We start from the raw sequence: 13,863 nt of genomic DNA on the forward strand, positions 1-13,863 counted from the left end.
TTGAACGCTTATTTTCAAGTCCGTTGCGGCTGATTTTAGTCCAATATTTCATACGCTTCTCTGGTCTTCGCTTTGGAGAGCGAAGGGGATCCCAGCAAGGGACCGACTTCCCTTTGTGCGATACATGGATGCGGTTTTCGATCAAGGTGTTTTGTGCAATCTTGTTTGGTAACGTAGCTTTTTCAATTACTTTTTGTGGGAGTTTGCGTGGGGCAAGTAATCAGTGAAGTAAGCAAGGAGCGAGTCTTTTTCTCCGGGTAGAAAATCATAGCTGCACATTTTATCAATATGTTGAGATAACATTGATATCACTTGCCAGGAAGCTCTTTGAACTGGAGCACGCAATGGCGGTGCGTTACTGATCACCTGAAATTGAAGAAGATCGCAATTCGAAGAGGAGGGACACTCGAATAGTAACAGTCGCTGTAACGGGGCAGTGTTTTGGACGGAGGTTCGTAGAATCTGTATTGTGACAAAAAAGCAACGCTCTTGATCACAAATCATGTGCCACAAAACCACTGAACCCCTATCTTCCTTACACCTTTGTACTTATGTGCCGCGCTTGCTGGGTGCCGAAAACCCTTTCCTGCACCCTTTTCCGACACTTTCTATGATTTTCGAGCTCACCTCCCCTGACCTTGTTTTACCTCTGGAAGCTCCAGCCGTTTGTCAGTAACTTTATGTCCTTACGGATCCTAGTTGTCGCACTTGAAAATGTATCAAATGTACTAGGTACCATGGCGAGGGGCTTCTATACACTAGTGGTGAGTCAACCAATCACGAGTCCATAGTGCCACATTTAATTTTGTGGTATGACTTGTGCGATTACTTTCGTAATATTTGATTCTGCTTTGAGACCATACCATGAATGATCCTTCAACCTCATCACGGAGGGCTTCTACGATAGGAGCAGTATCCGTTACACAATTCAAAGCAGGCAAGACGCTGTTGGTGAGTTGAGTGGGGTGGATTTTTTTCAGACAGTACGTATTGCTTGATGCATAATTACTAAGGCGGCGACCTATGGCGTTTGCGTATTTCAAACCATAAAGGCTAAAGGCTTAAATTAAATCGCCACTTTTGATCCTTTGAACTCACGTTGTGTTTTAACTTACTAATGCTGTCTTTCTTTGCTTGGCTCCTGGCGTTTATAGCGTGGTCACGTGATGTGATGTCATCGGGCCCGCTGCAGGCCATTCAGGAGCGGGTAAAATGCATATTGTCAATGATTATTGGAACGTGTGTAGCTTCACAATCATTGAACAACACCTTAATCGGCACGTAAGTGATTGACAGGTTTATAATGCAGTCCACATGAGATACTCCATTGATGCCCCGATTCCCTGAAAATCCGCACAAAACAGCACTGTCGCCATGATGGGGGAGGGGAGGGGGGAGGGCTAGCGATACACAAATACTAATCACAGCCATACTTGGGTCCGGTCCGTTGCTTCGCTATCATGTTTCACGACAAAGCTACTTTCTAAAAAGGGGCAACGGGCCCGGCGTTTTGTTGAGATGTAACGAACTGAGTGATTTGCGTTATTTCCGTGACTCCGCCTCGTTATCTCGTTGCCTTTGGCTTTAGCGCTGATATGTGCAGAAATTAAGATGTTGAAAAAGGGGAAACAAGGCGGTTTGGGACATCACTTGAGTGTTCAACTTCTGAAAACAATCAAGTATGACTATTGTGGCGCAAAACGTAGAAGTTAGAAAAATGCCAACACGTTTTGTTTGAAATGCGTAAAATCCTGACCGATAGATTTCTTAGGCCTTACGCCTATACGAGAAAGGAGGCTGTGCTGCACTAGTGCCCTTAGCTTCGTGCAATATGTACAGTAAAAAAGCTGTGCGTTTACATAGACACGAATGGCAAGCCTGCATCTAATCATTTGCAATTGATTAAACTTAATTTTTAAACGACTGAAGCGTCGGGTTTTAACAATTTGCCAGTGCTCACTTGAAACAGCTCAACCAGTGCCTTGTGGTGTACCTATTAGTGGCTAAACTTCAGCATGAAAACCTCCAACCTCTAGTGCCCTGAGCCTTGTCATGAGCGCAGAGAGAGCAAGTCATACCTTTCATGTCCATACATGCAGCTTTTTTCACCAGTTTCGAACTGTCTCCTTAGGGGAATCCCTGGCTTAGGAAGCGTGATCTTTTTACATTCTTTAAACGTGTTTTTAATGCTACCGAATTGGCGGACTGAAACAGCTTCTGTTATGTTTTCTGTAAAGTAGCGGAGTAACGAGTCACGGAACTGTCATTGGAACGAACGGAGGAAGAGTAACAGAACCATCCTTTATTAACGGTGCCCACCTGAACCCGTAGCAAGACGTATGCTTCCTTTATCATTTTCAGTGCGTGTGCTACGTTACGCATCACGAGCTTAGGCAACATCTCGGCATCAGACCTGAGTGCTTACATTGCATTGCCTCCTTCTTATCAGCATCGATCACTCGCCCACGCTGACCGCCCGGCAGGCCCCATCCCGGCTAGTCCAGCGCGGCGGAGCGATGGGTCACGGCGCGCTTGATGAGCGTTTGCGGTCACCGACCCCAGCCGACGGGGCCGTGACCCTGCTCACCCTCCGACCCTGACCGTGGGTCACGGCACGCGCCCAGATCGGTCACCAGCTGCCGGAACGCCACCAGGTCCATGTTGCGGGCAAGCAGCGAGAGCAGGAAGAAGTCACCGAGACGGACGCTTTCCACCAGGTCCTCCAGGTCGTGCACGTTCGGCGAGCCGCGCGCGCAGCCTGCAGCATCGGCACGCGCATAGCCGTGGCCGACATCATGACCACGCGCCAGGCGAAGGCCAGTACGCTGGCGGCGGCCAGCAGCACCAGCCAGAACCAGAGCAGCAGGTAGATCTTCTCGTTGAGGATGTTGAGTGCCATCACGCAGATTGAGTCAATGGACTCGACGCTGCCCGAGCCGCCGACCAGCTGGAAGTTGCACTTGGTCAGCTTGGGGAATACCTCCGTCATCGGACTGGCGCCCGGTCCGCCGCTGCCGATGAAGAAGGCCCAGCGCGCGCGGCCCGTAGCGCAGGAACCGGCCCGCCCAGGAAGCAGTTGATGACGAAGAAGTTGAAAAAGACGTTGCGACGTTCAACAGCTCACATAAGACGAAGCGGAAAAAGTAGCCGTTGTAGGAGCCGAGCGTCTGCGCCAGATACTGCACGAGGTTGGCAAGTCGCGTCCGCCGCTCTTCGGGGTCCATGACGGGCAGCTGCATCTCCTGCAGGAGCGAGCTCAGCCGGCGGCCCTCCACCAGCTTCCACAGCCAGTGCGGCAGGTAGAAGGCTGATGCCCTGCAGGAACAGCACGAACGGCACCCACTGGTAGTAGCCGTGGTAGTGCTTCTCGGCGCGCGCGCTGTGCGCCCCCGATCCCGTGGTAGGCGATGTCACCTGGGGAACAGGGAGACGGTCACAGCGACGCCGGGTACCACATCGTGGGTGACATCGCTGAGAACACCCTGGACCGAGGGCGGATCGCCGGAGAGGCACGCGGCCCGCAGGTGCACGGCTGGACCACAATCGCGAGGAAGATCAGCGGCGGGTATCAGTTCTGCCGGCAGGCCGGTGCCGCTGGCGTGAGTGCTGTACAGGGGAGTACATGCCATGGTGTTGCACGTCATAGGTGTGCCTAATAAAGGCAAAAAAGCAGCGTACCGGTGTCTTTGTCTGACGTCTATATGAGTCACGTAGCCACAGTACGTAACACGTGAGTGAGTTGAAGCGGTACATTCCCATAGGCGACAGCGATTTTCAATTCCAATGGCCGGTTGAATAATTTGCAGGTCAGCTTTGCAAGTACTTTATGCTTGCGGACATCCCCAGGCAATCACACTGAGCACAAACAGCTGGATTTAGACGTTCCAGGCTGATGTTAGAAACATAAGTCAAGTTATGACATTTTTGGTTCGCAGCGAGGTATGGGAAACTTTTTCCTCGCAGGGCGCGTTGCCACTGTGATTTCTTGGAATTGTAGTAGATGGGTTTTAGATGATGTTTCGGAGTAACTCTATCGGCTGTCTTTTCAGCTTCTTTTTTCGTTGGTAACGAAGTGATTCACTTGATAGAAGAAAGAAAGGCCTTCAGTTCCTGGTTTTTCGCCACTATGACCTGAAAGCTCTCATTTTCATTTAGCGACCTTCATTCGATATAGTAGGAGGCACTGCTCAACGGCGTTATAATGCTGGATAAGGATACGTTGAGTATCGACAATGCCGTTTCTTCTTCAAAACGATAAAATGATGAAGTTTTTCCTTTACAATTTTATGAAGAAAAACAATCTGGACCCCGCTGCCGCAGGATGTCGCCAATCAGCCATGCTCCAACGGGCTCTGCCGCTTGGCAGCCAGGCCCGCTTGCAGTTTGTGTTGCCATGGTGTGTGATCGGTGTTAACAGTCCAGCATGGCATAGACCGGCATAGACAAATTGCATTGCCTTAACAAGGTTGTTGTAAACGTCCCTTCCGTGCTGTAGCCGAGCTGTTTCGGTTGTTGAGAACTCCATGCAAATGTGAAACATTCCTTTTCAGTGGCATTTTGCGAGCTAATGAAAACCCCATTCTGCTAACTTATTCCTTGCAGATGAATTTTGCATATTGCCTTCATTCGCTTGCAACCAAAACCGATATCACGCCGTGGGTCCTGATGGTTCAGTTGGTTAGAGCGCCTGCATTCCGATCCACCACCCTTGACGGGGGTAGGATCGGGTCGCTTTGGCGCTTTGCTGTATGGCCTGCGGTCGGTGGTGGTCAGTGGTGGAGGGCGCACTAAAGGCCAGGTGACGTTGATGATGCAGGAGGGGCCATGCCGAGCATGATGGCACGGCAACTTTCGCCTCCAAATTCTGTCGTTGACCGGGAATGCGTGATCGGATGGTAGAGGTAATGGCACACTCAACAAGCACCGCTTAGCGTGCGCCCCGATTTCGGAATCCACCCAGTCAAAAAGTTTGGATTAAATCTTAAGAACTGTTGTTTTTGTTTGTTGTTATGCTTGCATTGCAATTCACAAATGAAATAGCACGTACTGTGATTGGCATGTGATGTGCTTGCAGACGTCGCGCTGTATTTCTCTCTCTCTATCTCTCTCATCCTCTCTTCTCTCTCTTCTCTCTCTCGCTCTCTCTCTCTCTCTCTCTCTCTCCTCTCCTCTCTCTCTCTCTCTCTCGTCTCTCTCTCTCTCTCTCTCTCTCTCTCTCTCTCTCTCGCTCTCTCTCTCTCTCTCTCTCTCTCTCTCTCTCTCTCTCTCTCTCTCTCTCTCTCTCTCTCTCTCTCTCTCTCTCTCTCTCTCTCTCTCTCTCTCTCTCTCTCTCTCTTCTCGCTCTCTCTCTCTCTCTCTCTCTCTCTCTCTCTCTCTCTCTCTCTCTCGTCTCTCTCTCTCTCTCTCTCTCTCTCTCCTCTCTCCCTCTGTTACCCTCTTTCTGGGTCGCTCACTCAGGTGTTGTAGATGCGTGTCGTGATTGCATGCGCAGCTCGTGTACGAGTTATCATGGTAATTGAATTCACTGATCATCGATTCTGTTCGGATTAACTTCGGTGGTCGCCTTAGCAATGTCTTTATTCTCATTTGCGTGAACGTTAAATACATGTGCTCTTGGGCCTTTATCGCCACTAATCTGGCATCCAGTATCTTCGCAGTCCTCTTGTTTTTTTGCGTTTCTGGAAACATCACGAGATGATGACAAATGCGCCTTTGCTACAGACACCCATCCCCTCCCCTCGCAAGCATTACAGGGAATCAGTAATTGAAGCCAACGTCAATTTTGAAAGCGTCAGAGAACTGGCAAAATGCAGGCACATCCGGTATTTATACAAGCACCGCCAGATGTGCCTATGGCGTGTTGACGGCCAAACACACACAGCTTTCTACCGGAGACCTGAAGCCGCGGGAACTGGCACAAGGCCATCATGTTTGTTTGCGTGCTGCTGTGAGCAGACCTTCGTGGTTGGCTCTCGCTTGCAGTCCATGTGGTTCCGTTTCTCACAATTAACCATAGCTGTTGAGCGCCAACGTTCATGGGAAGCCTAACGTCAGCACCCGATGGAAGAAGTAGCCGCCAAGAGGTACTGGGCCGGTACCAAGTGTGTACCCTCGTCATGACACAATCACGCTTAGCGACGTAAACAACGGTGTGGGGCAAGATCCCGGCTTCTGAGCCAACAAGCTAACACTAGATGCTAGGAGATTTCGCAGAAGTTTTTGGCCCAAATTCGCAGGATTTCGTGGAATTCCGATGTCTAAAAAACTCCCTCCCCCCCGTCCCCGTCCCCACCCCCCACCCCACCCACCAAGGAAAGTTTGGCTGCAATCCCTGTCCGTGCTGCACTCATTATTGAGTGGCAGCTTTAGATGTGCTGGACTGTAAATCATTTCGACCTTTCCGGTCGGTGTCCATCTATTATAGCGTGACATAGCTGGAATAAAACGGCGTCTCTTTAGCAAACTCAACATGATTGACGAAACGATAATGGAAGGAAATCACGTAAATCAGCCTCATCTGTAATATCTCGCCTAACACAGCTAAATCTCGTGATTTGCCGCATTTACACCTTTTTCTTTGTACGGCAAGCGGATGATATCAAACAAAAACATTGCATTGGTTTATTTTTTACGAAGTGAGCAGAAAAAGATAATCAAAAAGAGGGTTTGAAACCTCAATGAATTCGAGCAACTGAAGTATAAATCGCTACTTTATTATCGACTCACCACCTTTTTGGTTGCAACACTTTGCATCAAAAGGTTGTCATAATTGAAAGCGCCAAGAACTAGTAGTCGCCTTCTTTAGAACCCATCCAGAGGACATAGCCACTCAAAAATAATTACGGTGCAAAGAGCTGCCTTTGTCAAGAATGACAACGTACGAATTTGTTTAAAAATACGCCAAGCGTAAGACGAACGAATTTAAGTCAACAACAATTCACACCCATATCTTAACGCGACCAAACTTGCGCTACTTATGTCAGTCGCCTCATCTCTGGTCATCTTTCCCAGACCTGTCTGCGGAAAATTAGAGCGCACCGGACTGTCATCAAGCCGGGCTTCTCACCACCACTGTGTTCCAACAACAGCTATGTAACCACTCGTGAATTGTGCGTGTTGACCGTGAGTTCGCTGCATCGACCCGTGAGTTCGCTGCATTGACCCGTGAGTTCGCTGCATTGGCCCGTGGATTCGCGGTCTTGACCCGTGATTTCACGTTATTGACCCATGAGTTCGCGGTATTGATTCGCGACCTCTTCTGTGCTGACCTGCGCACCGGAGCTGCGCAGATCTTCACAGCGGAGCTGAGTGGCGCGGTCTCACCACACTCCACCCTCACCGTGACGCGGTGACGTCACATGCCCGCGGTGACAGGTCAGGTATCGTCACGTTCGTCACGACGGAGGGGGGAGAGGGGGGGGGGGGGCACGTGTCGCGGGTGTGCCTGGCGACACGCGGCACTCTGACTCCCCCCCCCCCCCCTCTGTCACACGGAGACGAACGCTCGCTAGAGACGGGAGTGGGTTGCAGGCTGGCGGACGCTGCCACAAAACCGACCTGGACAACTATGGAAATGGCCTGGGACAACATGGTCTTAAATTTAAGAGCCCCTTTCGGAGGCGCAGTGTACATTGTCTTTGATTGGATGGAAAATTCCGGGGCACGGGTTCTTCCTCGAATGGGATGCCGAAACCGGTACGGTTAAATGAGGAAACTGCCTTCAGCCACCAAAAATAGTTCATGCGATGAGAATGCGTGTCGCGATCAGGTTCTGTTGCTGCTGAACAGCTGACGGTTGTTGAGTGAAGCTGATGGGTAGCCACCCAAAAGGGCCTCTAAACTCTGTGCTTGCGACTGCGGACCACATTGGCGGCAGGAAAGCGTCCGGTCATGTCCCACGAAGGCCTTCCAAGCTGCTTTTTTGCTGGCCGTAATCTGCCAATCAAGCGCCTCCTCCCATAAACGCCACCCACATGACGTGAGACCTCTGAAACTACATTGAATCCCATCGGCCTATATCCACTTTTATAGCGGCGGGATTATGCCCGCCACCTGACTCAACTGGCACATCTGTTCTAAGAACTGAGAAGCGCTTTCGAAAGTCGGGAAAGGCAACGTAAGCCATTGCTTAGATCTGATGTTGCAAATGGATGTATGCACTAGAGCTGCATTTGTTTTTTTTAGCTCCGGCTCCGGCTTTGGCTCTGGCTCTGACTCCTGCACCGCCGAGCACCAAGCAACACTTAGGCGCGGCAGGATAGGGAGGCGCGGACCTGAGCACGCGATCTGGAAGTCATTATACGTCAAGTTCTGTACGTGATGGAATTATTGTTTTAGCTCATGAAGGATGAATGATGAGGGCAGCAACCAAAAGATACGAACGTTTTCTTAAAGATTAAGCGCACTTCGTCAGGTAAAATGATACCAGGAAATTTGTGTCAGCAGTAATTTTGGTTATTTCAAACAGGACTGGCTGCAGTAGACGGTTCCTCTCTTCCATTTTCTGTTTTGTTGATAAAGTGAACTATCACCACTCATGACGTTAAAGTAAACACAGGGCTTAATGGTCACCAGCAAGTCATTGGAAAGGAGGACCCAAGTTTTTGGAAAGAAAAGAAGGTGTCAACATCAAATTTGGAGATGCGGTTGCCCCATCTGACCATGTCGGTGTTTCAAGCTAGTAGCATAACTTTGCAAAAATACTTGGGTGTTTCGGCAACCTTTTTTCATCTGATGCAGATCTTCCACGGTCACCATGTGTTTTGTGTTAAAAGTGGAATGATTGGTTCCCAGGTGCCCTTAAAAGAATGTTTCACACAAAATTATCCATCAACAGATTTGTATTATGCCCGTCATATACGCCAAAGTAGGTTGATGAAATACACCCGCCTACTGCACCTACACGCATGGCTACTCGCGTGACACTTAACAAGATCAGACCGTAACCTGTCACTGGGTGCTGCCTTAAACGTGTGTCCCATTCCGACCATGTTCTGGCACGCTGCACATAAAACATATCACCGCTGTACACGGCGGCAACCACTTGCTGTCGGAATAGGTGGAAACCGTGATGGGATGGACTGTCTGGTTATGTGATCATGGTGGTAGACACCACCTGTGAGGAAATTGCAGAGTCTCGGGTAAAACGGCTGTGATTACTTTGCAAACCAAACATTTCCGGAAATATGCTGCTGGTTGAGAAATTGAAAGCTAGTTGAGTTATTCAATCACATCCAAAGCGTGTGCGTGATTTCTTCGTTCACTGACCCCCCCAAGCGGTAAAACTGATTATTTTCTGGATCCGATTCTCCTCTGTCCTGAGCCTGTGCCGTAAATTGATATGCGGTGCTGGCAGATGAGATCAATAATGCCTTGATTATCGACTTGATAGAAGCTTTTGACAAAAATGTTTTGCATGCATGAGCACTATCAGAACATCGGGACATGAATTTGATCCTGCTTAAGATCATTTACGTCTTTCCGCTTGTGCTCTGAGTCGCTTTTGCTGCACCAAATGATTTCTGTGGCTTGTCATTAATGGTGGGTCATCCCTGGCCTTTTAGGCTAGGAATATAGACACATCATGGAGATCCGTTGGGCATTAGGTGTGTTTCACGTGCAGTGCCAGCTTATTCACGATAGAGACACATCTAATGTTTCAAAACTGGAGTTAATAGATTTCAAATAAAGTCCACCGACAACAAGAACCTGACGGCATCCCCGCTCGGGCACCACGTCTGCATTTCAGGATGACAAAGAGTTCTTAATAGAACGAAAACGATAAGTCATATGACTAAATTGGCAGGTATCCGATGCTCTAAGCAACCAAGATCATGATTTCGAATGGGAATGCTTTGCACATCTCCAAACCATTGTTTCGACATACCACGTAATACTTGTTGTAACCTTGAGAAACCAGCGTTGGAGATGGAAAATGCTGACTTTTGCCCTGCTTTTGGATTTGCTTATTTTTGTTTGTTCGTCACTGATATTTCCTCGTCTTCTTTGTCACATGCTGTACGGTTCACACTCCACATTTGGTTTGTGTGAGCAAGGTTTGTTTGGGAGCTGATTAAGTGCCATCCTTGCATCGCATTATATGATTGGCTATCATGTCCCCATTCAGAGGTAAGGGGCTGGTAAGAACAAACACTGTTTTGAGACTTTCTGGTTACACCCAATTTTGTCCTTGCAGGATTCGCTGTTTAAGGAAAGTGAATGCATGCAAGCCAAAACGATAGGCAGAAACATTGATCTATTTATTTTTGTCAACCCTTCATGGAATCAAATGCTAAAGAAAGTTCAATCTTTGGTAGGATTAAAAAACTGCGTATTAGCGCATGAATTGGCTCAGGTGTTGTTATGTTTCACTCGAGCTTTCAGGAACCAAATAGTAGTAAACATGTTCCGTTGCTCTTAGGTAGCGATCCAGTGATGCTCAAAACAGGACAAGCCTTTTCCACGAAGCTGAACATGTCAAGTACTCACAGTTGACGGAGCTACAGCCATTTTTTACCTTCATGCTCACCTGTTCTGATATCAGTATGCCGGTGCTCAATGCTGGGTCTCTAAAAGATGTATGGCTTCACATGTAAAAGTCATACAACCGACAACGTAATACACATTTTGCGTGGCTACTGGCGATGTCACATTATTTTCTCGTTGTTGGCTTGCCTTGCTTTTTTAAGAAATGCAAGGAAGTACCTTGAATTCTAAGCGTTCGTAACCATGTTTTCAAGCTTGCTGTGTATAGCGTTCAGCTTATTCTTCGGGAGTTGCTCAGACCTAAAACTAAAAACTTCTCCAAAAAGCTACATCTCATGGAAGTGTTTTTACGGATACACCTTGACCACGGCCAACTGTGGATCATGCACCACTTTTGGTACGCGGTGTCTAAAAGTAGCCACGGCCCCGCGTGTGCGGACCTAAAACATTACACCATTACTACGCTCGCAAGTGTGAATTTCTCGTGCTGGTTGAAACGGAACTGAAGATAAGGATCACGAGACGCGCGTCTGTAGCCGTGTGCGCCACGCATATAATCTTTGAGACTTGCTCAACGACATCTCCTTAGATCGCATTCCGTTATCACAAGCTCTCCATATCTGTGAATCTCAACACCACTGTGATAGCCTCGGTGCGTCACTACGTAGGCGCCACACGGGGACGGAACTGGCGAAGTGTGAGTGTTTGTAGTGATATCGGTAATGGAGGTCATGGCGCCGATAAAAGACAGGCACGCCGTCCATAACCGTCAGCGAGGAAGTGGCCTTGGCGGCACGGCCAGTGGCTGAGCTGAGGCAGCACCGTCAGCGCCACAGCTGACGGCCAGTGGCTGAGCTGAGGCAGCTCCGTCGGCGCCACAGCTCACGGCCACACGGCGCCGGCCACCCCCGCAGTCCGTGATCAGGGCCACGTGCTATTCACACCCGACAATGGCGCTGCCAGCTATTCCTGTCAGGTGTGGCTGTCCGCCGCGCGCACGCCGCGCGGCCGCCGCCGCCGCGGCCGCATGGCGCGACAGCGGTCACAGGCCCGTGGCAAGCGGCCTGAACCGGTCGCGTGACGTTCTATGTTGACTATGCGCCGGCACAGCTCCGTCGAACCCCGACCGGCTAAGGTCGCGTTCCTGTAAAACTCAGGAGTGAGTGGGTGGTGATGATGGTGTCAGAAGGAAAAACCACACGCGGCCCCTGGTAACGGGAAAGGAGTGATGGGATTTGATCACTTGAGTTGTTCACTGCTGCAGAAATAATGGGCTTAAATACCCAGTGACGCTTAACAAGCAGGTGATGTCGGAAAGAGCCGTCCAGGGTGCACTTACACTGCGTGGAACGAGAACGAGAACGAGACCAAGCGTGCTCAATGTGAGGATGGCGCCGATGCAGGTACAGCAAGCGGCGCCGATCCAACAAGCCCGACGACACCACTCACTGTGCGGGTACTGGTCGGACTTGTCCAGCAGCTGCGGCAGCGTGTAGGTGGTGGTGATCCAGCAGTAAGTGTTGATAACGTCGTTGGAGATGCGGTCTGGGTCGGCGTGGTGACACGTTACTGGGCTGCCGAACAGGCTGCTGGTGCACAACATCGCTGACGAGGCTGACGGCAAACAGAGCACGGTGTCACGGGTGCTCCCTCCCTCTCTCCTTCCCTCTCTCTCTCTCTCTCTCTCTCTCTCTCTCTCTCTCTCTCTCTCTCTCTCTCTCTCTCTCTCTCTCTCCCTCTCTCTCTCCCTCTCTCCTCTCTCTCTCTCTCTCTCTCCCTCTCTCTCTCTCTCTCTCTTTCTATCGCACCTTGCCTTAAGACTCAGAAAACAACAAGGGTTCTTGGTTGCTAAATCACTCAACTGACATTTCAGCAAACCCAGAAAGCAAAACATATTTCGGGTGAAACCAAACGCAGTCGTAACCGCCGTCATCTGATAATGTTTTTACTAGGTGCGTGTGTGCCGATCGAAGGTTGGATAGTGCGTGGCATAAAACGTTGGCTTTTTCGTCAAATATTAAGGACATCATCAAACTTTTCATCAGATCCTAAGATTATCATCTAGTTCTTCGCAACTGCAAGATAAAGGGCTTCTATTTGGATGAGGAAAGTGAAGCAATTAATCGCACCAAAAAGGGTCTGAAAAAGGCCTTAAGCTTTCGCTGAAAATGGAACAGCGACGATGAAATCTGGAATCAGGATATAAAGTGCATTTTGTCATTCAGCTAAATGGAATGGTGCAATTGGGATTGGTGTGAAACTTTTTAATAGCACAGCGGCGGGGGTGTAGTTTCGAATTCAGTCTAGGAAACTCCAGCTTCCATTTTTCCGCTCTTAACTTTGCCGCCAGCCCCAACCCTATCTGGAAAAGGGAAGTGGGCTGACTCAGTGGATGAAAGGGGATTTAATCTACTTCCCTTTTTCAGGGAAAGGGGAGGCCGTCCAACTAAATCCCCGCGGTCCATCTTCCCCAACAACCCATTTTGCGAACCTCAACCCCGGTGTGTAGTTCTGCAAAATAACTTAGGGGAAGCGAGCAGAATAAATACTAAGTCTAGCCCCCCCCCAAAAAAAAAGGTTTTACCTCCAGATTTATCCCACGATCTTCTCAAATTTGGGACGACTGAGGCTCCCTACCCCAAATGAAAGGACTACATTTCCGTCAGATCTATGTTCGGCAGAGTACCCACTTCTCCGTGATGATATTTTCCCTTGCAGACTTACGTCCGAGGCCGCGGGCGATTCTCGGCAGGGCTATTTCCTCATGAAGATTTTTACCTGAAGCTTTTGTGTATTGAGTGGGAATAATTAAACTAGTATATTGCTGCGCAGATTCTAGCGTATGGAAATTTCCACTTATAGCTGCAGTAACGGTGACCGTTTCGAATGGTATTTTAGTGTACACCTGACATCAGCAGGTCCCCCTTCCCTGAAGACAAACGTGACACATTTGGTGGCGCACCCTCACCAAGGAAGATGAATGTGGTCAGCCGATAGTGGAGCTGGAACAGTTTATTGTCGATGCGGACCCCGTCCGGTCCCTTGCCCTTGATGAACTTGATAATATCGCCGAAGGCCTCAGCGACGGCCATCTTGCCTGGCAACCGAGGTGGTCCCTGGAACAAAGAAGTCCAGGCGTGGGCTGATGGTGTGACAAGATGACGTCGAGCAGGCGCAGGACGGGTCGAGGTCACGCGCGCAGTCACTCTGCTGTCAGGGGCACGCATACAGAGACCTAGGCTTGGGCGAGCTGCAGCGGCTTGATTGCGTGCGTGCCGGACTGGGCGCCAAACGGCAGTCAGCAATAGAGAACGGGGACGCCGTCGGTGAATCGACAGTCGCATCAAGGCTGGCGTACCAAATCATAAGCATTTGAGA

At 49.6% G+C, this 13,863-nt stretch overlaps 1 protein-coding gene across 1 annotated transcript; it reads right to left on the reverse strand.

The window, feature by feature from the left end:
• Window positions 1-2,549: 2,549 nt before the first annotated feature.
• Window positions 2,550-13,597, reverse strand: LOC119102677 (innexin inx2). The gene is made up of 6 exons (XM_037226135.1): window positions 13,454-13,597; window positions 11,935-12,099; window positions 3,381-3,414; window positions 3,103-3,315; window positions 2,806-3,011; window positions 2,550-2,758 (listed from the first exon to the last, which is right to left on the reverse strand). The coding sequence occupies exons 1-6, from the start codon at window positions 13,575-13,577 to the stop codon at window positions 2,550-2,552; spliced, it is 951 nt and encodes a 316-aa protein (XP_037082030.1). The 5' UTR covers window positions 13,578-13,597.
• Between the last annotated feature and the right edge of the window lie 266 nt (window positions 13,598-13,863).

This window comes from Pollicipes pollicipes, unplaced genomic scaffold, assembly GCF_011947565.3.
Source record: "Pollicipes pollicipes isolate AB1234 unplaced genomic scaffold, Ppol_2.1 Scaffold_5724;HRSCAF=6776_pilon_pilon_pilon, whole genome shotgun sequence".
In the NCBI taxonomy this organism is placed as follows: domain Eukaryota; kingdom Metazoa; phylum Arthropoda; class Thecostraca; order Pollicipedomorpha; family Pollicipedidae; genus Pollicipes; species Pollicipes pollicipes.